Raw genomic sequence first — 26,987 nt, forward strand, 5'->3', positions numbered from 1 at the left:
TAAATAGGAGAAGGAAGAGATTTCCAAGTTTTCAAAGCTATTCCGGATTTGACAGGTAAATTTCCATTATGTGTAGTAAACCTTCACTTATTTTATAAAATTTGTATTTCCAGTGAATGGCAGTTATAGATTTAATATTAAAGGACTAACAAAGAATAACTAAATGCATAATTTAATATATCTTATACTACAATAATAATAACAACATTCAGCATGTGCTGATAAACAGCCAAATTGTCTTCCATATCAACATTCTTTTTCCTGACTGAAGTGTAATCAAATTGACATTAAGCAGACATGCCTTAGTCCTTGAAGAAAGTTTCTGCTGCTGGAAATGCCACTGGGAAAGCCAGGTACATTATACATTATGCAAAACATTAGAGCTTTATATGTGCTCTTACTTCCAAACCTCCAAGCCAGTATTATATCTGTCATATAAAGTGTTATGGAAGAATTAGCTCTGAAAGAACATATAATCAAAAACTTTACTTACCCTAGTTTTAACAGATTGCAGATACTGGTTGATGATTCTTCTGTCCACTCATTAGCACAAACTGTAAACCATTGCGTCTCAATTTTGAATTGGACTAACCCATTGGAGCTGAGAGAACCATTGATCAAGTGCACTGTCATAAAAATAAGTTTTAATATTAGAACACTGATTGAGGATTAGTTTTATTCATAGCAATCTGTGTATGATCAAGTTCAAATTTAACAGATGTGAAAAGTCATGATTTGAACATCTTCCTGTTTTCTCTTTCCATATCCAAATCAAACACTGTAATAAAACTAGATTTTTAAATGATAATTGTTTTTAAAAATGCACTATTTTCTTAGCTCACATTGCTGTGTTTAATGCTGATTGTTCAATAGTTATTCTTGAATTACTTGGGATCCATATAAATAGTGTATTCAGCAATTGAGGACTCATGGGCCTTTGGATGATGAATACCTTATATAGTACACTTAGAAATGCTTAGATAATCCATAGGAAGAAGACTTTATTTCAGTAGATTAGTGCTTCCCAACCACAGCAACTTTAAGATGTATGGCAGGGGTCTTCAAACTTGGCAAGTTTAACACTTGTGGACTTCAACTTCCAGAATTCCTCCTCCAATTGTTAGCTCAGAAATTCTGGGAGTTGAAGTCTACAAGTCTTAAAACTTGCCAAGTTTGAAGACCCTTGATCTATGGACTTCAACTCCCACAATTCCTTAGTTAGCATGAGGTTGAGAAGCATTGCTCTACATGTTCCTAACCTATAATTTATTGTATCTCTGTAAGTACAGTGATAGATGGTATATAGGCAGAAATTGCATTAAGTAACTTGAAGATCTCCACAAAATCTTCACTGCTGATAGGACTAATAAGAAAATAAGAAAAGCTCACATGATTAGACATATGACCATACGTTTAAATGAGGTTTTTATCCAGTGATGGGATTAAGTCAGTTCGCACCAGTTCGGGAGGACCGGTTGTTAACTTTCTGAGCAGTTTGGTGAACTGGTTGTTGGAAGAAATCATTAGGGCAGAGAACTGGTTGTTAAATTATTTGAATCCCACCACTGTTTATATCTTTCACTTGGGTCTGAATGTTACAAATACTACTATCCAACCATACGTCTATTGGATCTGCATAAAAAGTTTATTCCACATACTGCAATTCATGTATTTAACCTGTAAAGAAAATTTTCCATAATGTTTCCAGTTTTTAACCATCGTGCTTGGTGTGCTTTAAGGATCTGTTATGAAAAGCAACAATAAAGTTTTCTCCCTCTTCACAAACACAGTGGGAGGCAAAATAACAAGTGAAGGTAAGATACCTGACAAGAAATGTCTTAAGATTTTTATACTAAGAATTAAAAATATATCCAATGTGAGACAAAGAACTGTCTACAAATTTAAGCATCTATCCACACAAACCATTGACAGTTCTTATAGAGGGTTAACTGTTACTGCTATTACTTTTTTTTACCAGCTCTCAGCATCATTTTATCATTGGATCTGCATATACAATGTTGTGCGGAGTCTATTATTTTTAGTTTATTTAAAACAGAGCTTATGCACAGAACATTTGATTTTGTAAATAACTACTTTCACAGATGGTGCTGTGACAACAGCTGTCAGTGTTGTCAAAGTAACCTGCATCTGTGTTGTGAAACAATTGAAATGTGGCTTGTCACAGCTGTTTTATGCTCCTGTCAAACACTTTTACTGAGCTTACATTTGGTCCTAAATTTCCTTGAAAAGAAGATTAAGGATGCTTTTTTTGGGATGTGTTGAGCAGAATATATATAAGTCTGCACTGGCAGAAGCACCCCTACCCTTATGTACATAAAAAGGCCCTAAATCAAAATAAATATATTTTGGTTGCAGAGTATTTGACTGAAGTCCTCACTTACTAATATTTTCTATTTTCACTGTATAGAAAAAGAGTCCTTGGTGCTAATGATGTTACCTAGTTTGGATAATGAAATGTCTGCAACAAAACCATCAATCTCAGAGAGCACCAAGGATCCCACATTTCAACCCTGTGCTACAAATCACCATCTTCTTTTAATGACCCCGTAATCCCTTTCAGGGTAGAATCTGGGCAACTGAATGGAGTTGAGCGGTTACTGACAGGATGCCCTTCCTGTCACCAGTTAAGAGTTATATTCAGCAGATATATTCTCAACATGCCCAGAGAGATAAATATCTGCCTCTACCTAGAATTGATCTCACAGCCTCCTGATTGTGAGGTGAGAACTTCACCTATAGGCCACTGCACCATTCAACCCTGAGCTACAAATATTCTCCTTCATTAGAAAAGGAGAGGCACACAAGCAGGTAAAAGAAAACAATGTACAGATTTCCCTTTTTAAGTGAGATGGTTGGGTAACCTCTTTTCTAAAAGATTAGTCCCCTCTCTAAAAGGGATCTGTGACTCCTCAAAAATCTTTCCTGCCCACTTTATAATAGCAGCTTTCCAGCATGTGGTTGCTGTAATGTGTAGGCTTTTCTTTTTTCTTTTACATTCCAATTCTTTTATTCAAAACTTTGCCATTCATTCACATAAAAGAACATTTCTTTCTTTCCTTCTTTTACATACAGAACCCAAGGTACATTTGGGATTTACTTTACTGTACAGCAGGCTTGTGAGGAGTGCTTATCCCTTTGAAAATAGTTACCTTCCCTGAATTTAGAATTATAAATGATTTTTCGTATTTATAAATATTTACCACAATCTGCTTCATCAGAATTATCTTTACAATGCTGGAATTGATCACAAATCTGAGCCTGGGGTATACATTCTCCACTTCCACACTGATAATAATTCAGTCCGCATGAAGCTGTTAATGAAGAAGATACAGAATATTATGGCCTATGAAAATTAGCTAATAAATCAGTAGTTTTTATGAGGTTTTTTAAAACACAAGCACATTTCTCATATCTCATACATAAGGTAAAATATTTCACATATATTATATATTATTCTGACACACAATAGCCAAGTAATTTCACGAGGTGAACACTCAGGTAAATACGAATTGCAATTAATGCAGAAATCTTTTAGAGGGGCTACTCTAAAGGCCAATAATACTTGGGCCAAAATTGACTATCTTTGTTCTTCTTCCTATGTAGTAAATCTCAGTAATGAAGTAAAAACTGATTTCACATATCTTATATATTATTCCTGATGATGGAGGACCCAAAAGAGTCAAGCAAAAACTTACTACAAGAAATAGAGGCATTTGGCAAAGTAGCAGGACTTAAAATGAGTAAAGAGAAGACTAAGATAATAACAAAAAATTGTACTAAAAGGCAAAATAAGGAATTGACAAGCGAACTAGGGATTCAGACAACAAAAAGAAATAAAACATCTAGGAATTTGGCTCACAGCAAAGTGTTCTACAATAAAGGCTGATAACTATGACAAATTAATAGATCAGATACAGAAAGACCTAGACAGATGGGCAAACCTACAAATCTCTTGGATGGGAAGGATAGCCACCATTAAAACCAATGTATTACCAAAATTGTTGTATTTCTTTCAAACTGTGCCAGTCAAACTGAAGATTTTTTTTTGCAAAGACCTGAATAGAAGAATTAGTAAATTTATTTGGCAAAAGAAAAAAGCAAGAGTAAAATATAAATTAATGCAGGATACTAAAAGCAAGGGAGGACTGTCCCTTCTAGACTTCGAGCTATATTACCAAGCTGCAGAGAATACTTGGATGAAGGATTGGATTGGAGGACAAAAGAATATTGACAATAGAAGGTTTTGATCTACAGCTTGGCTGGCATGCGTTTCTTTGGGATGGGAAAAACAGAACCCATAGTTACTTTCAAAAACCTTGGATAAGAGACGCCCTATTATGTGTATGAGAGGCAATAAAAAAACACTATGTGAAAATACCTCTCTGGCTATCTCCAATGGAGGCATTAATACACTGCTCAAAAAAATAAAGGGAACACTTAAACAACACTGTGAAATCAAACTGTCCACTTAGGTAGCAACACTGATTGACAATCAATTTCACATGTTGTTGTGCAAATGGAATAGACAACAGGTGGAAAGCATAGGCAGTTAGCAAGACTTCCCCAATAAAGGAGTGGTTTGCAGGTGGTGACCACAGACCACTTCTCAGTTCCTATGCTTTCTGGCTGATGGTTTGGTCACTTTTGAATATTGGTGGTGCTTTCACTCTAGTGGTACCATGAGACGGAGTCTGCAACCCACACAAGTGGCTCAGGTAGTGCAGCTCATCCAGGATGGCACATCAATGTGAGCTGTGGCAAGAAGGTTTGCTGTGTCTGTCAGCGTAGTGTCCAGAGCGTGGAGGCGCTGCCAGGAGACAGGCCAGTACATCAGGAGATGTGGAGGAGGCTGTAGGAGGGCAACAACCCAGCATCAGGACCACTACCTCCACCTTTGTGCAAGGAGGGACAGGAGGAGCACTGCCAGAGCCCTGCAAAATGTCCTCCAGCAGGCCACAAATGTGCATGTGGCTGATCAAACGATCAGAAACAGACTCCATGAGGGTGGTATGAGGGCCCGATGTCCACAGGTGGGGGTTGTGCTTACAGCCCAACACCGTGCAGGACGTTTGGCATTTGCCAGAAAACACCAAGATTGGCAAATTCGCCACTGGTTCCCTGTGCTCTTCACAGATGAAAGCAGGTTCACAATGAGCACATGTGACAGACGTAACAGAGTCTGGAGACGCCATGGAGAACATTTTGCTGCCTGCAACATCCTCCAGCATGACTGGTTTGGCAGTGGGTCAGTAATGGTGTGGGGTGGCATTTCTTTAGGGGGCCGCACAGCCCTCCATGTGCTTGCCAGAGGTAGCCTGACTGCCATTAGGTCCCGAGATGAGATCCTCAGACCCCTTGTGAGACCATATGCTGGTCGGTTGGCCCTGGGTTCCTTCTAATGCAAGACAATACTAGACCTCATGTAGCTGGAGTGTGTCAGCAGTTCCTGCAAGATGAAGGCATTGATGCTATGGACTGGTCCGCCCGCTCCCCAGACCTGAATCCAATTGAGCACATCTGGGACATCATGTCTCGCTCCATCCACCAACACCACGTTGCACCACAGACTGTCCAGGAGTTGGGGGATGCTTTAGTCCAGGTGTGGGAGTAGTTCCCTCAGGAGACCATCCGCCACCTCATCAGAAGCATGCCCAGGCATTGTATGGAGGTCGTACAGGCAGGTGGAGGCCACACACACTACTGAGCCTCATTTTGACTTGTTTTAAGGACATTACATCAAAGTTGGATCAGCCTGTAGTGCTTTTTTCCAATTTAATTTTGAGTGTAACTCCAAATCCAGACCTCCATGGGTTGCTAAATTTGATTTCCATTGATAATTTTTGTGTGATTTTGTTGTCGGCACATTCAACTATGTAATGAACAAAGTATTTAATAAGAATATTTCATTCATTCAGATCTAGGAGGTCTTATTTTTGTGTTCCCTTTATTTTTTTGAGCAGTGTATATCCTAATGCCATGGATCTGAATAAAACAATAAAATACCAAGAACTCATAACAGATGAAGGTGACCTGAAGTCACAGATGCAACTAAAAACACAAGGAATTGAAATTGGGTGGTGGCCGTACCTCCAAATTCAAACAAAATATAAAAAAGACAAGAAACAATTTGGATTTTACAACAAAGAACAGGAACTAGACAAAATATTACAAGGAAGTAAAAAAAATGATTACTACATTATACAATTGCTTATTGGAATTTAAAATGGAAGAGGAAATGGTTAAGGAGAATATGATAATATGGGCTAAAAATTGCAGTCATAACATCCACTTAGAACAGGGTGGGATTGGCCGGGCCTCGCCCCATTCTTTTAAAAACGGGCCGGGTGCATGAACAAAAACTCCAATCTCGTCACTGAGAACAATGGCCCCCCCCCCCCCCCCCCCCCCCCCCCGAAGACACAATCAAAACCTTAATCGTAATATTCCCCCGGCGATAAAAGACCAGTGGTTTGGTCCGGGGCTTTTTTTCCCCCCCCACTATAGATCAATGTTATCGTATCATATGGCAAACCAACTATAGATTAATGTTATCAGTATCATATAAAAAGAATAACTATAAAATGTTCTACCGCTGGCACCTTCCACTGGGAAGATTGGCAAAAATGTTTCCCAATATGTCACCCAAATGCTGGAAGTGCAATCATAGCCAGGGAACGTATTTTCACATGTGGTGGACATGCCCCAAAGCTCGAAAATACTGGTCTAAGATACAGGGATGGTTGGAAGAGATGACAAAATTAAAGATCAAACTCAATCCAGAGACCTTCTTATTGGGAATATTAGAACTGTCATGGAGTAAAAAACAACAGCATCTAATACTACACATCATCACAGCAGCAAGAATAGCCTTTGCCCAAAATTGGAAATTAACAATGGTACCCACAGATCTAGCAGTAATCAACAAAATTTACCAATGCGCAGAAATGATTAGATTAACTATGATATTAAAAAACAAGGAAGAGGGAGAATTTTTTACAACATGGAATACATGGTACAAATGGTAAAAGGAAAAGGAAATAAAGATATATAGTGAAAATGATTAAAGAAATATCATGGAACCACAGAAATAAGGATAAATGTATAGCTATGTATATATGTATAGTATAGCTATGTATATAGGTGTAGTAGTGTAGTAACATAGAAAAACAAACAATGTATCACGACATATTAATAACATAGATAAGGAAGAAATTAGGAATTAGATTTAAGATATTTGTGTAGTAAATGATTTCAATTAACACTAATAGAGATGTACACTGTTATGAAAACACTGTAAAATGTGAGAACGTGATTCTCTTTTGAAAATATTTTTTTTCTTGAATAAAAACAAATAAAAAAATAAAAATGAATCAAAGAGAAGACACTGGAATTGAACAATTATTTTCTCTGTTCTTCGTTTCCTATGCTTTTATGTGGTATGTGGTATATGGGAAACTCACCTGGCATGCCAAGATGATAACCTGTAGTAAAATTGGCTACAAATCCTTTTCTGGTTGCAGATTTGTCCGAAAAGAAGAGCACAGTCATTTGGTGAGTTGTAGAGAATATATCTGGCAATGGGGATTTTCCAGTATATACAGCTTTATAGCAAGGAAAAGTATATCATTATTCCAAAGATAGTATAATTTTGTTACACATCAGAATGATAGAAAATAAAATACCTAAAGGACAGAAAAAGGTCTCCTACTTTTTTCATCCATATTTAGATGGATGAATTTGAAGCTTAATCTGGGAAAAACAAATGAACAAACCAATACTGATTGAAACTTTAAATAGTTTGACAAATGCTAAACCTTAAATGTTCTTTACTCATAGATAATATTGAATGTAGTGTAACTTAAAATATGCACTTGATTTAATGTTTGGATTGGAAATTTTATGTGGACTGTATCCAGGCTGTATAATATATCAGAAATATTGATTTTCTATTAGAGTTCTCTCTGAGAACTTATCACAACTTCCAGGAATCTTTGCATATCATATGGCAAATGGCACAATGATGCAACAATGGATGAGAAAGAAAATATTCACACCACAATCTTCTTAATTTCCCCAATACTGCAACTTTGTTAACTTAAATTAGATTATATCAATCAACATAAAAGTTTAATTATATGTAGGAAAGTATATCACATTTTATCTGCAATATTATTGTTAGTGGACATTTTTATGAATGAAAATGATATTGTCACATTCAACTCATGGAATTTACAGATTTCTGGAATTGTTAAAAACACTGTATACTGTATATCAGAAGTGTCAAACTTTATTTCATTGTGGGCTGCATCAGGGTTGTGTTTGAACCCAGATGGCTGGGGCAGGGCATGCCTAGGGGGCATAGTGAATATGGCTGGAGTGGGCATGGTCATAGTATGCGTGACACAGGACTCATGTTGAGGGGCACCTGTGGTGCCAAGTGCTAAGGCAGGACTTCTGAGACCCTCCCTCACTTTCATATGCAGGTAATCCTTGAGTTATGAATGTAATAGAGTCTGGCAATTACATTTGTAACCCAATGATTTGTTTGATTGAATCACATTAAATGAACATGATCACTCCCTGCTTTCTCCAATGCATTTGTAAATCAAATGAGCAGTTATCTCAGAGTGGGGAAGAACATACAGGGCCTAGAGCTGGAGCAGGCCATCCAAGGCCTCCCCAATCCACTAAGATACCTCATACTCCCATGGGGTCCCCACAATTGCTTCCTCCATCCTACCCCACTGGGTCCCCACAGACTGGGCCTGCTTTGCTGGTGTCCAGGATTCCACTTACTCCTGCCCACCTCATTTCCCATGGATTACTTACTTTTTGAAGATTTCCAGAGCTCCAGAAGAGGCTGACCAACTGGCAGAGAAGCAAAGTGTTTTATTCAGATGATGGCAAAGCTGTAAGAATGTGAAATCTAAGGAAAAAATTTTCACCAGCTTCTGAGTAAAGACTTTGGCTGGAGGTCATGTGGCTGCCCAAAAGGCCCGGACTGAGCCACAGCAGCCTCTTCCTTCAGAAATCGAGCCAGCAGCAGCAGCCAATCAACAAGAAGCTTGCTTCCTTTGTCTTATTGGGTTGAACTGCAAGCCCCTTGTTGATTGGCTGCCATACCCCAATGCCTGAAGCTGCTCATTCAAACTAGCCAGCAGCAGCAAGCAGGAGGTTGCTTATCACCAGCCAGACTAGGCCCAAACTAAGCCTGCAGACCCTCATGGCAGAGAAGGTGGTCTTTTATTTAGATGGGAAAAGCTTTTTCTTACATCACACCTTCTTACAGTTTCACAGGCTTCTGAATAAAAGACTTTGGCTTATCTGCCACATGTGTCAGCCAATTCTGGAACTCTTCAACATGTAAGTATAGTAAAACCGTGGAAAATGGGGTGGGGAGGGCCGAATCTGGCCCATGGAGGATTTATTTTGTCCTGTAACAGGCTGAGGGAGGCCTCTAGAGGCCTGAACAGAGCTCAGAGGGCCGGGTGCAGCCCATGAAGACTCCATTTCAGCCAGACATGGCTTGTAGAAGCCTCTGGATGCCTCCACAGTCTGTTTTGGCAGGCAGAGTGCTGCAGGAGGCCATCCAGGCCAAAAATGGGCTGCGAGGGATGCCGCTAGCAAAGGCACCATGGGCCCAGTCCTTTGCTATTTCCAGGCTGGCCTTAAAGGCTGGATATAAGCGCTTTGAGTTTGATACCCCTGCTGTATATTTTTCACTGTGTACTCTTTAAAAGTACAGCATAATTAGAGAAGTATTCTAATTTGTATAATTTTTCACACATACTGATATATTTTATATACTTGCCTAAAAATAAAGACTCAGTTCCTCTACCATCTCTGACTTCTACGACATCATAAATATCCTCTAAATTGAAATACTGGAAATGAAGTTGAATATTTTTTCCTTTTTCTGCATTCAAATACCATACACCTAAAATTATAAAATTTAAGATAGAAACAAAACCAAAAATACTGATTTGTCAATAGTTTCCATAAAGAAGCAGGTTACATAATTAGTTGTCATCATAATCATTTTTATTAAGATCCACTTTTTATATGTTAAAACACTTCCAATACAATCCCAAAGTATAATGGCATTACAACAGTTTAATACACTGTTAACAATTCTCAATATGACATAGCCTTATGGGTTATAGGTTACTAACTTAGTTGTTAAAAAGGCAATTTCAGGAAGATAACCAGAATTATTTAACCATTGATGGGTGGTTGGGCAGTGAGTTAGTTGAGATTCTTCTTAGCATTTGCACCTTAAAAAATATATTCTGGGATTCCAAGATCACCTGAGGCACAATGGCCACAACTAGCCAGAGATGTTGTTCTTATCACTATTATTATGTTACTACTATTATTATTTCTCACTAATGTTGCGGTTATTCAAATCAGACTTCTTTAATATATTCTGCAAATTTTAAATTTATCATCATTATTATTATTAATATATTCTAAAATTTTGAGCAAATTCAGAAGAGGTTGATTAGAAATAGTGTTCTGATTATTTTTAATGTTAGGTGTGCAAGGCGATAGGCTTCTTCTTAATAGTTCTTCCATTACACAGAAGTATAAGAGTATATAACAAGTACATAGAAAGAGACAAATTTGGATTACACTAAAGACTTAATTACTCCAACTTTTGGGGACAATTTAGAGACACCTTTCCTATTTATCTTTTCTATATGTTTTCTTTCAGATTTTCAGCCTCCTCACTCCAAGTTTTTAACTCTGCTACTTGGAAATAAAAAGTATGGGATGAAATATGTGGGAATGATAAATGGGCTGAGAGGTTGTGCAGTGGTTGATGATGCTTGATAGGAAAAGGATGCAGAATGATGTGATTTTGGTTAGCAAACGGATAATCAAGGGGCCAAGATTGGAGGCAGGTGATGCATGAAAGATGGCACAGATTCTTTTTCTGCCCACTACTTTGGAATAGTTGCAGCTGTGTTATGAGAAAAAAATGGGGTGATAAATTTCCCGCTCTGAACCAGAAACAGTAAGTGAAGTGAATAGACTTTTTAAAAAGATTGGAAGCCCTACATAGACTTTTTTTTCCTGAAAGAAAATATTTTTCTTTATCTTTTTTAATACTGTTATTTTATGTATAATTCTAATTAACAAATTTTAAAAAGAAGAAACATTAAGTGAAATAAGATAGCAAATCCTGGAGTAGAACACAGGAAATCTGATGAATCAAGGTTCTAGCAGCAGTAAAGCTTTATAGGAGGGTGTCCAAAAGAGATTGACCAGTGGTTATTGATAGGTAGTATTTTCATGTTAGAATGAAGTAAACAGTGGGCTTCATGGTATAGGGTGGGTTTGTTGCTCCTACTGAGATAAGATCAGAGGAGACTATGGCATCTAACAAAGCTGTCTTGTAATTGCCAAAGAAAATGGGTAATTGGGTGAACTGTCTAGAAAAAAGGGGACCTACAATTTTGTAAGATTCTCTCCTTTTGGTCCAATTGTTTGTTTCATGGAACTAGATCACTGGATCATTTTGCCTCAATTTTTTTTTGCTTTTTAATGCCAGATGGATAAAAAGAGCACATCCATTTACCATTTGTTGGTGGATATGATGAGCTGCCTATATCATTGACTCCTAGTTACATGAGAATGGGGATCTAGCTTTGTCCAGTTTGCTTTTTTAGGCTCTGGCTGCTACAACAGCTACAACAAATCAGAAAATGAGACATAATGAGAATTTTCTTACATTTTTACAATAGCATGTGCTCCTTTAAAAAGATCATAAAAAGTATAATCTTTGTTTTAAAAAATGATTAAAATTTTATTGAACGTGAAGTCAAAAGCTTCTAATGAACCTCAATATGATCTTCAATAATTCATATTTTTAAGCAAACGTCTAAAGTTTTGAAGACATGTAACTTACAAGACGCTTTATTGGGGTAGTTGTTTGGGTAGTTCATTGAAGTAAATGTAGTGTTTGGTTCCCACAAATCATATGGACCTCCACAATCAGCTAGAAGAAACAAAATAGATCAGAGATGGCAAACCATTGATTTTTGGACAGCCAAAGATCTGCATAGGTCAGTTGCTTACTGAATTAAAAATTAAGACTCAATGTTTTAACCCAAATCCTTATCCCTATATCTACCTATATACTTCTGATGTCCTTATTTCATCTTTTGAATGTTTCTAGTATAGGTGACAGGCCTTATGTATCATTTAACCTATAAGTATTTAAAAATGTATACACACATGTTTATGAGAACTTTCATGATTTGCTATTAAATATTTCCAAATTCAACAACATATGAATTCTGTTTGAGGAGGTAATGAATCATATAATTTTATTGTGACAGATCAATGATTCTTTCCCTAAAGGAAGCATAATGTACAGGTTTGGTATTTCTTGGGACTTCGGAAGAGAATTATATTTCATGACATCATGCATATTCCTTACCTTATACAATTTTGTATATAGAATGTTCTTTTAACTGAGAGATTGGTTATCGTTGTATTCTTTGTATGGCTATAAATAACTTTGTTACAGATCTTCAATTGTTTTCCTTCCTTATGGCTAAAGCTTTTCCTACAGCATTACTAGTATAGGTGGATATGTACTAGAATTCTAGCTTCATTTAATGTCTTTCACATTCCCATTATAACTGTAGAATAGTTTCAAATAAAATATTGCAAACTGTAAAATTAGACTTTCTGATTGCAGCTCCTAGCTTTTGAAGCTTGTATTTATTTGTTCTTTGAAGGTACTATGATATGTTCTGATATGCAGCTGTTTTACAATAGGTAATCTTCAACATAGTGGAGTTTTTGTAATTAATTAAACATTTTGCTAAGGTATTTTGTAATCAATGCACACAACATGCTTTATGAATTTGAAAAAGTCTCCACTGGTCCCAAAAAATTTAAATTGGGTATTTGTTTTCTTTAAAACTAGGGAAAGAGCTACATCATCTAATTATATGATTCTACTGTTTATGTATAATACTAAAAAGTTATTATTAGCATTTAAGAATTCATAGCAACATGGAAACATCAAATGATGTTTTAAATTTTAAATTTTAATTTAAATATACAGGCAGAAACTGGGTATCTGCAAAAGAAAGCTGGTATCTTAAGAGAGTTATAATGGTTCTAGGCAAAAAATGAACCAGGATCACAACACTAATGACCCAAGCAAATTGACTAGATTTTCTGCTGTCTATATACCAAATAGAATAGCTTATCATTATCTTAAAAATGAACTATGTTTTAAGATAATTTTAAAGTATAATTTTACATTAAACAGCTCACTGAGCATGGCATCTTTTTATTCTTGCTCTAGCAAAATATATTAGCAGCAATTGAGATACAGATGGGCTGAAAGAAGTACTTACAGGATCTGCCATTATGCTTATAATGCTGCCATTAAATTTAATGATAATTTGATGAGTCTGGGTAGAAAAGATTTTCTGTTATAATACTGCTTCTTGCAGCCTGTTACACTCTTTTATTAGGCTATGTTGTCTCAGCTGCAGAACATCATGTAATGAAGAAAGATTGAGAGTTGCTTATTCATTTCTGCAATGAAGTCTAGTGTAGAGCATTATGCTTTAAAAACTCTGATGTGACAAGCCAGAAGTGAGTGGAAGAATTTCAAGTTTTAGTGCTTTCAGAGAAGGTGTTGTTTCTGTATGTCTTATTTGCTTGTAGGTGAATGTGTATGTTATTAACATTTCAATTCTCTTTTTAAAAAACTGATTAAAAATAAAGAGTGACAAAGATAAAATGAACCTTGTTCTTTACTATTAGTATTTTGTTAGTATTTTAGTATTTTGTATTACAGATAACAAAATATGATGTATCAAAGAATCAGTTATATATTGACTACACTGCAAAAATCTTTATTTTTGTTTGACTTTTAGTTTGTGACCCTATACAAAGAACAGAACATGGATAATCATGCTTTTTGTTTGTTCTATAGTACTATTATTTTTACCTTCAAAAATAGCAATATAACTAGCTACTAATGTATATCTGAGATCCAGTTTGGTCTAGTGGTAGAGGCATCAGGCTAGAAACCAGGAACTCTAATTTCTAGTCCTTTCTAAGGCAGAAACCAACTGGGTTGCCTTGGGCCAGTCACTCTTTCTCAGTTCTAAGAAACAGACAGTGGCAAACAACTTCTGAAACTCTTGCCAAGAAACTTCAGAGTCTTATCCAGGGACGCACTAGTAGTTTGGTAATTGTCACACTGCAACAACAGAGTCTAAGAGTATGACATGCTGCAAGGCAAAGCTGCATATTCTAGCAAGTTCTAGCATTTTTTTTGTACAAAGAAAGATTTCTGAGGAATTAGTTTATTTTTCTAGAAACTAGACGAGACTGAATGCATCCATCTTAACCACAATAATCGTATATCTTACGTTATAAAAGACAGTCCTTTTCAGAAAGACAACTTGTTCAGAAAGCTGTTCCTTAGATTTATTTAACTATTTTTTTTGGGTTTTGCTTCTGTAAAGCAAAATTATAAACATTTTTTTTAAAAACCTTATTAACTTTCTTCAGATTTAACCTTTGTCAGATTTATCTTTTATTTTTTCCAAGCCATTTTATGAAGAAACACATTTCCTAATGAAGCTATTTTGTATATTTGATGTGGTTGTGGTGATTGTTAGTACCCCGCCCTCCCCGCCCTCTTATCTATCTATCTATCTATCTATCTATCTATCTATCTATCTATCTATCTATCTATCTATCTATCTATCCATCCATCCTACTATACTTAGACACCCAGTTTTTATGGCTAAAAGAGGCTTGGAGTCTCCTGGTTTCTAGGCCAGCACTATAACAACCGACTCTGTTGAACTTAAAAGGAATAAGTTATATACTCAATGAACTGAGTATTTCCATTTCATTTATATGGCATTAACCTGTACAAAAAGTCAATAAAAATAAAAAAGAAAGTGAAAAAGGACATAGTTTTGATAAATATTAATATTAATGTGTGGAAAAATGGAAAATATGGCAAATTTTTCAGGTGCTTATATTACAAAATCAACACAAGTTAATAATTTTTTTGGTAAGTTAGCATTGGCAGTTAGTAGATTACCATCAATATCTATTCAGATAGTCTAGGCTGAATTCAGATTGCTTTTATTGGCTGCTTTTATTGATACAGACTTAATATCATGGCTTTATAAAATATGAGAAGTTAGTTATTCAGTTATGATACACTAGATTTCCAATATTTTAATATGAGAAAAGTGTTTAGCTGCAGAAAGAAGATAATAAATTATAGTCAATTTTTGCAGCATATAAATTAGGGTTAGCAAAGAATAATGCAAACAAGTTGATCTGCTTCTGAACTTCATTAGCAGTGTCATGACCATACATGCCTGAACTTTTGTCCTTTTGTCCTTTTTAACCTTACCCCTATTTGCTAATTTACTGTGCATTTATTAGATAAGTTTAATATCATCTCCTAAAATTGATAGCATTAGGTCCATACATCATCAGTTATGTGTCTTTCAACATTAAGCACTGCAGTAGTCAAATCTGGAAATAAATGAATTTAATTAAGGCTCCTTAGTTCTTTGCTTAAATCATCTGCTGTGTGTCATAATATTTACATCAATGATCTATATCTACAAAATAATGCAATATATAGATTGTCGTCAATATGTGATGTTGGTTGGGTATCAGATTATTAATAGTGCCAGTGGATTCAAGGCTTATTTAACATTTTATGAAATTGGGAATAAGGACTGTTGTGTTGTGAATTCTTTTCTGGATGACTTGATTACTGTAAGAAGTTTATATGGAAAAATACTATTCATGGCCTGGGATGTAACGATAACTAGAATTTCTATAAAAAACATATAGCTGCTGCCATATTGCCATATTTTTTCATATCATGTCGTACATGATTCTCGACTCTTGATGAATGCATCTTTTCTTTTATGTATACTGAGAATATTTACACGAAGATAAATTCCTTGTGTGTCCAATCACACTTGGCCAACAAAGTATTCTATTCTATTCTATTCTATTCTATTCTATTCTATTCTATTCTATTCTATTCTATTCTATTCTATTCTATTATTGATGAAAAAATAGTTCTGACCACCAAACTGTTACTGATAGTAGTATAACATTTTGCATCTCACCCTGAATGCAAAAAGGTAGAATAAAGCAATAAATTAAAAATGTGAAATGAAGCTAAGCATTAAATCTGGCAAAAATATCAGTCCAAATTTAGAGTCAAGAATACTTTTATAATTTTTAATATAAATGGCAATTAGTAATATATAGTACAGATAGTCAACTGATGGCCACAATTAGGATTGGAACTTTCACCACTAAACAATGCAGTAATTGAGTAAGTAGTGCCTGATTTTACAATGTTTTTGCCACAGCCATAAATTAAAATCACCATAAAATTAGAATCTCCACGATTGTTATTCACACAGACATTACGCAAATCTAGGCTAACCATTGATTTTGCTTTGAGGAAGCCCCCTGGAAGGTCATAAATGGAGATTACGCAACTCTGAACCACTGCAACTATGGTAAATATATGCCAAATATGCCACAAGTGTGACCATGGAAATGCTGCTACAGTTAAGTGCAAGCCTTATTGTAACTTCAAATAATGTTAAATGTTAAAGTAAGTCAAGGACTACTTGTAATGCTAATGAGATTCCTGTTTGCTTACTACTTAATAAAATGAATCACTTCCTTGCTGGTTGCAGCAAATATGAAAGATTCAAATAGAACAGGACAACATAGGAATATATGAAGAACAAATACTAAATATTTTATTGTTTTTCCTTTTTACTGGAAGTCTGTTTTGCAGTAATGTTGACTTCAATATAGATTGATAATATTATAATTAAGAATTAATAATGACTTACTTGGTAGCAGAAGTGTTGTAGGAACCAAAGTGGGTTCTGGATACATGCTTTCAGCACAGGCTCCATTTAAAAGCCCTATATCATCAATGGCAATATCATGCCAACCTGGTATTTTAAAGGCTTCAAAAGCAACCTATAAACAAATGTTATAGAGTGAGAAACTTATAATGAATGAATATTTTTATTATGGCCACTGACATTAAAAATCAAAATGAAGCAAAAACAAAACAAGATAAAATGTTACAATTGGTGATGGGTTTTATCAGTGGCTAAAAAAGCTTGCCTAATTGAAGCAAAATTTAGCCACATTCCAAGAGATTGAATCATCTGATAACAACTGAACTGGTGTTTCCCAGGTGTTTTACAGGCGAGGAATTATAAGGTGAGCTCTTGACTCCTGAAATTGGGAAACCTAAAGCAGTATATGAGCTGCAGTCTCAACAGCTTCTTGTTCATAGGGTTACAATTGAAACTCATAGGGATCTTGTAATATTGGCTCACCAAAAACGCTGTGGGGATAGCAGTGAAGCTTGATAAATTAGTGTGGAATTTGGAAGAAGTCAAGTGGTATAAATATTGGCTTATAAAAAGGGGCTTGACTGCAGAGAAAAGCATTTCTTACTCTATTTTAAATTTAGTGATAAATCCAGATACATTATTAGGAAGAAAACTGAGAGAAGAACTGTGTTCATTAATCAAATATATATTACTGCCCATTTCATGATAAGTTCATCCAGTATCTTAGTTAGACACCCTTTTATTTTCCCAAGCATTTAAAAACACATTTACCATTTAGAAAAGTAATTGTTTTATAATATTACTAATATTAGCACTATTAAGTAGCTTTTATTATTACTGTGCTATTGATGATTATGCTTTTGCTATTGATATCATTTGATGTTTCAAGTCAAAAAAGAAATGAACTGATCTGTACACTATTTGAAACTGTTAGTGGATGTATGAGAATGCAGAAACAAAGTATTAATATCTATTTCCTATTGATTAATCCTGCATATTTTTATTTAGTTGCTATTTCAATAATCAATTCAATCATGCTATGAAGTAGATCGATTCAATTCCTTTTTAACGATGGTTATTTTGTATAACTTATTTTTTAGGGAAAAATCCAGTTAAAAATGGCACATGGAAATATATTGCTCTTACCCATGTTTGGTATTTTGAATTCATTTCCTAACCACAACCATACTAAAATCTGAAATATTAAACTTATACAAATGGATAACAAGAAAGAATAATTCTATATATTTATAATACCATTAAAAGAAAGGGCATTTACTTCAGCCCTTAATTTTTTTTTAACCCAACATCTTGCATGATTAATAACATAAAGAATAGAAGGTGTATCGAATATGTACATCCTACATTATCTGTAGATATCTGATATGTAAATATCTCCTACTTGTCTCACTATCTGTAGGCTTGTCCAGGAACATAGATCTTGATCTTTGTATATTTGCTGATCAGTTTTTTCCTACTTCTGTAAACATTTCATTTTCTTATGATAATTTATCTACTGAATATTCTTCATCAGAACAGGTTTGGGACTCTTGCCAGGCATATATACTTTAAGTACTCATGCTGGATGAGTTATGTGAGAAAGATTGAGACATTTAAGAAGTAAACTAGACAGCTAATCATTCTATATTTTTGCAGCTGTTACAACAATGTTGAGATTCTGTTTATTTAGAATCTACATATTAAATGACAATAAAACATGTATTAAATTGGAATTAAGAATTATAAAAAGAATGGACTATTAATATTGGATTATTATTTTATATGTGGAAATGATTGACAGCTTCATTAACCTATGGTAACTTTGTAAAATATGAATGCATATAAGTAAAATTGATAGTGTATATTATCAGAGCATTACAAATTTACTTTTATTAATGACTAAGACAATAATGATTTATATCAAGTAATATTCAAGAAAACTTATGTTTGAGTTAAGATATTTTACATTATATTTCTAAATATAATGAAAACCTTGAATTACGCCGTCTTCGGTCTGATTTAAGCATGGTATATAAAATCATACATTGCAATGTCCTACCTGTCAATGAATACTTCAGCTTCAACCATAACAACACAAGAGCACACAATAGATACAAACTCAAAGTTAACCGCACCAAACTTGATTGCAGGAAATACGACTTCAGCAATAGAGTGGTCAATGTCTGGAATACTCTACCCGACTCTGTAGTTTCTTCCCCAAACCCAAAAACTTTAACCTTAGACTGTCTACTATTGACCTCACCCCTTTCCTAAGAGGTCTGTAGGGCGTGCATAAAGCGCACCAACGTGCCTACCATCCCTGTCCTATTGTTTCTCTTATTCTTCTTTTATTTTTCTTATATGTACCCATTTCATGTATTCACAACTATGTATACACTTATACTTATTATCTTGTAAACAATTGGCAAATCAAATAAATGAATAAATAAATAAACAAATAAATAAATAAATAAATAAATAAATAAATAAATAAATAAAAATGAAATCATTGCTATCTTACAATTTATGAAGTATAAATTCAGGTACAGGCAATGTTTCCTTCCCTTTCTCATTTTATTTTAATTAAAACAAATGTGTTTGGCATATTGTGAAAAAGAATATCACCCTTTGTAGATATCTTAATTCTTTTATAAGTAGACATCTCAGCATTCATAGAGAATAAAGATGTTAGGTGATCAAAATTTCCTGATCTATATGAAAAAATAAAAAAGCAAAAAAAAAGAATAGGCAAAAACTATGTGCCATCTTATCAATTTGCCAAAATGGATGTTTGCAACTGGTTCTTTGTACTCTGACTGCTATTATGTTGAAATATTTTGACATGGTTATAAAATTCTAATTATCTCTATTGGTCCAGAACATTTGCCTTTCTGATGCTAATGCAAACAGCCATAAGTTACTAATTTTAGAATTGCTTTGTAAGGAATTCTACTTCTCCTAAACACATCTAATAAAAATCCAGATTCAGATATTGTTTGGAACTCTTTTTTTTCTTGCTGACAGCACTGTTACCAGAAATGTTGGGAAGATGAGATATGAGTTCTGAAAACATATGGGCTAACTCAATTGTTCAGTACACAGAAGATGAAGAAAAACAAATCTTCTGTAGAGCATTCGGATGATTTATCAGTCACATTTGGGCAATAATTTTTAAACCACACATTCCCTTTAGAAGCCAAGTTTGACAAGACAAGTATATAATCAAGTGCTAGAAGTATTAGTTGGGGATCTAAATTTTCTCTATGAGATCAAAAAGCTGGGATGCAGAAGAAATCATTGAATGCACATCAAATTAATTTCAATTGTATATTTATTTCATTACTCTAGCTAATTACTCCACCTAATTCTCAATTAGTGACACAACTGCCAAAGGCAGAAAAAAAACATTCCAATAATAATTTTAGCTGCCCAAAATACAGCATAATATATATGCATACCATCTGATATTATCTCAGTGCTATAATTGTGAATGTTTGTGTGTTTGTGTATGAATACTGAAAGAAGAGGAACGATAACAAAATGAAGATAATTGTGATTACAAACTCTGCTGAACGTGAATATATTAACATACTTTAAATGTAGATGTTTCATTTAATGTTATTTGTCCATAATTCCAATTGTTTCCATAATTTCCTTCTTTCTGGAAGATGATCTTTTCACTGCTATCATCATATATAATTTTAATATTTAGATGGTACACATTAATACCATACATATGATACCTAAATGAAAAACAAATTTCATAAATTATATAATATCATATTAAAGTGAAATCTACCCAGTGACTATCACTCTAAATTCAGAACATGCTCTGTCAATAGTAGATGGAATTTGGGAAGAAATAACTTTTATGAGTGAATTCACATAGGCAGACATGGTTTTACTTGTAAATTGCACCTCATCTGGGCAAATGGTAGAACACTTAATGTCCTTATTATATTTGGTCATCCCGCTTTTCCTGACCAAACCAGGATCTTCCACCATTTATTTAATTGGTTAGTTGATCAGAGCTCTTCTTATTTCAGCTTCAGATGTCAGAATGCCTTTTAGTCAGAAGTGTCTAATAGGGTTCCATAAACTTTATCTTCAAACAAAAGAACTTTTGTTTACCTTGTTCCACAAATGTTTAAGATCCTTTTATAATGTAGAACTATAGCTACTACATGAGTCTATATTCACATAATATAGAAAATATTCACATAATCAATTTGGGAATTGGTTTTCAAATACATCATTTTCTACAAGTAAACAAGTTGCACATCTTGTTTTCTAAAAATTAACAAACTGCAGATAGGATGTGCATTATTCCATCAGTGATGGGATTCAATTTTTTTTTACTACGGGTTCTGTGGGCGTGGCTTGGTGGGCATGTCAGGGGAAGGTTACTGTAAAATCTCCAGTTAGAGGTGGTATTTGCCGGTTCTCCGAACTACTCAAAATTTCCACTGCCGGATCTCCAGAGCTGGTCAGAACTTGCTGAATACCACCTCTGGATTCCATCCATTTATTTAGGCAAGAGTACTTCTCCTTCCACAGAATCTTTCTATGGGCTTTTGGTATCCTCAGTACTCAATTTTAAAAACATTTTCTTCTTTCCCAAGCTTTTAAAGGAAGACTATTTCTACAAATCATAATAATTTCTTATTATATAAACAAAATATTTACTATACCAGAAATTTAGGCAGTATGCATCTGAAATAGGGTCTAGGGGTAAGCTAAATATTTGAGCTCTCAATGGCCTGCTTACACGAATTATTGGTGTTGAAATGTAGTAGCCTGAAAAAAAATCAAAGTAAAACATATATAAGTGTATATGCACTTAATGAGATATATAATATGGATTTCTGATTCTTGATGAGCTAAGAAATCATCCTGCTAATAACAACATGAACTCAGTGATGGCAATACTGCTGCTGATTTTATTTTTATCTCACCTCTTATATTCGGTCAGCTTATTTTTTAAAGCATACTGGTAACAGGAAGGAAATCAATTAAATAAAGAGAAAAAGAAAGAGAGAAAAAATATGCACTTATAAATATACATATACACTTAAGTAATATTTTATTACTTAAGGTTTGCCAGGATTTATAGAGAAGTGACTATAGTTAAATGCCAATTTTAATTAGCTTTTGCCAACAGGACTAATGGTGAGAGACTTTTTTATTTTTCTTATTTTTTATTGCTGTCAATTCAATGTTGCTCTACTTTGAAATGGTTTCAAGCCTAAATATGTATTTATGTGTTTAACCAAATTTCTATCCTGAATCATAGCCTAGTTCAGAACTTATGCAACAAAATGTGGTCTAGAAAAATGTGTTGAAATAGAAATAAATGAGGGAAAAGATCACAATTAGTAATAGAATTGAAATGCTGAATGGTCAAACCATCAGACGCCATCAGGATGTAGCCTACCAGAGCCTGGATATTTTACAGCTGGAATACATCAAGCATCATTAAATTCAAACTATGATTAATAAAAAATACCCATGCTACAAAAGATGGATGAACATACCAATTAAATCAAATGAAATAAATAGCTATTAATTGATTAATTAGTGAATTTCTATACTGAATTTCTGTACTGAAATTTCTGTAAAAAACATGCATTTTTCTATTTTAGTCCATAGATTCACCTGCCTAGCATGCTGCAGAAAAGAAATTATTTAGATAAATATGCATTTAAAATATTTTGAGGCCCTGTGTTTTTCAATATATTATCATCACGTTATAACTGTATTAGAGTAATAAGGCAAGAAAAACCTACTTGGAGCCATTTTTATAAATTGAAGCCCTGAGTTTAGTGGGGTTAATCCTCCAAATGTGTGCAATGCTTTGCACCACTCAAAGGTTAGGGAACAAACAGGGTGAACTTGAAGTATTAATACATGAAGGCAGATATGATATAGTCTTTACTGAAACTTGGTGGGATGAAACTCATTACTGGAATGTACTGATAGAAGAATACAAACTATCCAAAAGAAACAAATCACAAAAAAAGAGGAGGGGGAGTTGAATTACATATAAAAGATCATTACATTTTGACAGAAATACACAAAACCAAGGATGAAAACCTAGAATCCATATGGATTAATATAAAAGGAAAGAAAAATGATATGGCTATAGGAGTATACTACATGCCACCCAACCAAGCAGAAGAAATAGATGAACTCTTTGCTAATCAATTAACAAATTTATGTAGAAAACATACCACAATAGTAATGGGAGACTTTAACTACCCTCACATCAACTGAGAGACAAACTCAGCAGCAAGTGGGAGAGTGAACAGATTCAATCATGTAGAAGAGGAAACTAGAAAAAAAACTACTTGATCTAATTCTTACTAATACAGAAGAAGTGATAGGAAGAGTTGAAGTTGCTGGAACCTTGGGTGAGAGTGATCACATCATACTGGAATTCAGTATAATGCAAACACAAGCTATAGAATATAATACAACCAGTGTCTTAAACATTAGAATACCTGATTTTAACGGTCTCAGAGAGAGTCTAAGCAAAATTTCATGGATAAAAATCCTAAAGGGGAAGATAACTCAAGAAGCATGGGAAACACTGAAAAATATGATCATAAAAGCCCAGTCCATCACAATACCATTAAGAAAGAAAAACAAGAAATCCAAGAAGAAATCAGCATGGTTACATAAAGATCTCTCTGAAAGACAACAAGGATAAGTACAAAAAATGGAATGAGGGACACATAACTAAGGCAGAATATAAGAAGATAGCCCGAATCTGCAAAGATGAAGTCAGGAAAGCAGAGACTCAACATGAACAAAGACCTGCAACAAAAATCAAAGACAATAAAAAGTTTATTTCAACATATAAATAACAAGAAAAAAGTCAAGGAAACAGTCAGTCCACTAAAGAGTGAAGATAGCAAGGAAGTGACAGGCAGTAGAGAGAAAGCAGAGCTGCTTAACTCATTCTTTGCCTCAGTCTTCACACCAAAGGAGACTATTGCCCAACCAACGAAAAACATGACTGTAAAAGACAGACTAGAAATAAAAATTAAAATAAGTAAAAAAAAATGGTAAGAGAACACCTCTCTGACCTTGATGAATATAAATCTCCAGGACCTGATGGATTGCACCCCACAGTTCTGAAAGAGCTGGCAAACGTTATCTCAGAACCATTGTACCATATTTTTAAAAAATCTTGGAGCATTGGGAAACTACCAGAGGATTGGAAAGAGCTGATGTGGTTCCCATCTTCAAAAAAGGAGGAAAAAAAAACCAGACCAAGAAACTACAGACCAATCAGCTTAGCATCAATACCTGGGAAGATTCTGAAAAAACCCACAAAGAAACAGATCTGTGAACAATAGAAACAAATAAAATTATAACTGATAGCCAGCATAGGTTTTTTAAAAACAGATCATGCCAAACCAATCTTATTTCATTATTTGAGAAAGCGACTAAATTAGTAAACCAGCAAATGCTGTGGACATAGTACATTTAGACTTCAGCAAGGCATTTGACAAAGTAGACCACATCCTACTTCTTGCTAAGCTAGAAAAATGTGGGATAGATAGTCTCACCACAAGATGGATTAGTAACTAGCTGACAAACTGTATTCAATGAGTAGTCCTTAATGGTACCACATCCACATGGAGGGAAGTAAGCAGTGGTTCTGTCTAAGGCCCAATACTCTTCAATATTTTCATGAATGACTTAGATGGGGGAATAGAAGGAGAACTCATTAAATTTGCAGATGACACTAAACTGGCAGGAACAGCCAACACCTCAGAAGACAAGCTCAGGATCCAAAAAGATCTTGACAGACTTGAACAATGGGCCCTATCCAACAAAATAAAATTTAATATGGAGAAAAGCAAAGTTTTACAGAAAACTTTGTAAAGTTTTGCAGAAAAATCAAAGGTATAAGTATAGATTAGGTGAAACCTGGCTCCAAAACAGTAACTGTGAGAGGAACCTTGGAGTCTTAGTGGACAATCACTGAAACATGAGTCAGCAGTGTGCAGCCGCCACCAAAAAAGCTAATACAATCCTTGGTTGTATAAACAAAGGCATAGAATCAAAATCATGTCAAATATTAGTACCACTTTATAAAGCCTTGGTAAGACCACACCTGGAATACCGCATCCAATTTTGGTCACCACATTACAAAAAAGATGTTTAGACTTTGGAAAAAATGCACAGAAGAGCAAGTAAAATGGTTAAATGCAAGTAAAATGATTAAAACATATGAAAAACAGTTGGAGGATTTGGGTTTGGCTAGTCTAGAGAAAAGAAGGACTAGGGGTGACATGATCACAATATTCCAGTATTTGAGAGGCTGCCACAAAGAAAGGGGTCAATTTATTTTCCAAAGCAGCAGAGGGAAGGCAAGAAACAATGGATGGAAACTAATCAAGGAGAGAAGCAAACTGGAATCGAGGAGAAACTTCCTAACAGTGAGGACAGTTAACCAGTGGAACAGCTTCCTCTCAGAAGTTGTGGGTGCTTTATCCCTGGAGGTTTTAAGAAGAGACTGGACAGTCACTTGTCTGCTGGACTAGAACAGGGGTCGCCAACCTTTGCGACTTCAGGGACCATGAAACTCATAATTTTAAATCCTGCAGACCACTAATATGAATTTTGACTGACGGTGGCTTGCTGACATTGGTGGGAAAGTTGGTCCCATATTCCAGAGCTGTAGTAATCACAAGACTGGCCCTTTGGTCATCCCGAAGCAGTTGCTTCTCCACCTGAGTGCACAGGCCTGCCATGGACTGGAGGAGCTGCTCTGGGATCACCAAAGGGCCAGTCTTGTGACTATTGCAGCTCTGGAATATGGGATTGACTTTCCCACCAACATCAGCAAGCCACCCCGGGATGGATTTCCCTCTCTCACCATTGGTCTTATCTTCCAGTTCCAGCTCGCATGGCTCTTCTCAAGGTAAGGTTTGTGCTTGGCCAAAGGGTGGGGGCCAGCGGATGGGCGAACCATGTGGGCGGCATAGCCTTGTGTTCCCATGTAGCCTGGATTAATTGCTTTGGAGGGAGTGCTTTGGTGGAGGACATTTCTCTGCGGACCACCAAAATTTTCTCACAGATTACCAGTGGTTCCCGGCTCACTGATTGGCAACCACTGGACTAGAAGACCTCCAAGGTCCCTTCCAGCTCTATTCTGATTCTTTGATATGTTCAGTTTAAGCAAAAGAAAGAATATAAAATATTTCTATTATCTCCAAAATACATTAAATTGGAAACCAACAACAATAATTGCATTTGCATACAGTATTTCTTACCTGATAAATTGCCAAAGGTATGATCAAAATCTGGACCAGAAGTAGGAGGAAAAAAAGAGCCGTTAGCTCTCTCCCATTCATTCATTCCCTTTATATGTTGAATCCAGTAACAAAATCCATCTTCAAAAGTGCAGTTGATTTTTTCATTGTCTTCAAAGAAAGTTGGAGTAAAAATAATAAAATCAACACACTGAAATTTTATAATGCATATCCTAATTATACTCAGAATCAAGGGATTACAGCATCATAAAAAGAAAAAAAATCCTGATTATTATCATTTTGATACTGTTCACAAAATAATTTTACTTATGGTGCTTTCTCTGTGAAAAGTCCCACTTTGAAATTAGTTGAAATGACATTTTGAAAAAAAGCACAATTACTTGAATATACTGTACAATAGAAGACATATATGTATGATGAATTGTTACGTTTCCATATCCATGGCATTTAATGTAACAACTGGTACAGACAGAGTAACAGCATTTAGTAGCAGGGTATCAAACTTGATTTCATTGAGGGCTGCATCAGAGTTGTGTTTGATCTCAGGTGGGGTGGGTGTGACCAGGATGGGTGTGGCCAGCTTGATGTCACTCATGTCAGGGGTGCCTGTGGTGGCCTGAGTGCTTTCCCAGTGAAAACGGGCTCCTGAGTTCCGTTTTGGCTGCGATGGCCTCCTATAACTCTCTGCCAATGAAAACAGAGCTCCATTTTCGCTGGCAATGGCACTGCGTATTGGTCCTTCCCTGTTTAAGCACCCTGCAGG

At 35.1% G+C, this 26,987-nt stretch overlaps 1 protein-coding gene across 1 annotated transcript in view; it reads right to left on the reverse strand.

Annotated features, from left to right (window-relative positions):
* The window catches only part of TMPRSS15 (transmembrane serine protease 15), a 67,439-nt gene that overhangs the window by 12,299 nt on the left and 28,153 nt on the right, over positions 1–26,987 (reverse strand). The window contains exons 12-20 of the mRNA XM_087967529.1: positions 26,225–26,374; positions 21,629–21,734; positions 20,530–20,680; positions 16,920–17,052; positions 11,933–12,022; positions 9,833–9,958; positions 7,482–7,622; positions 3,222–3,332; positions 494–626 (exon numbers count right to left, since the gene is read on the reverse strand). Of these exons, the coding sequence (XP_087823655.1) occupies positions 494–626; positions 3,222–3,332; positions 7,482–7,622; positions 9,833–9,958; positions 11,933–12,022; positions 16,920–17,052; positions 20,530–20,680; positions 21,629–21,734; positions 26,225–26,374 (1,141 nt within the window). The remainder of the gene's footprint in view (positions 1–493; positions 627–3,221; positions 3,333–7,481; positions 7,623–9,832; positions 9,959–11,932; positions 12,023–16,919; positions 17,053–20,529; positions 20,681–21,628; positions 21,735–26,224; positions 26,375–26,987) is intronic.

This window comes from Notechis scutatus, chromosome 5 (genome assembly GCF_049901735.1).
Source record: "Notechis scutatus isolate UNSWTSFEM ecotype Mainland chromosome 5, rNotScu1.2, whole genome shotgun sequence".
In the NCBI taxonomy this organism is placed as follows: domain Eukaryota; kingdom Metazoa; phylum Chordata; class Lepidosauria; order Squamata; family Elapidae; genus Notechis; species Notechis scutatus.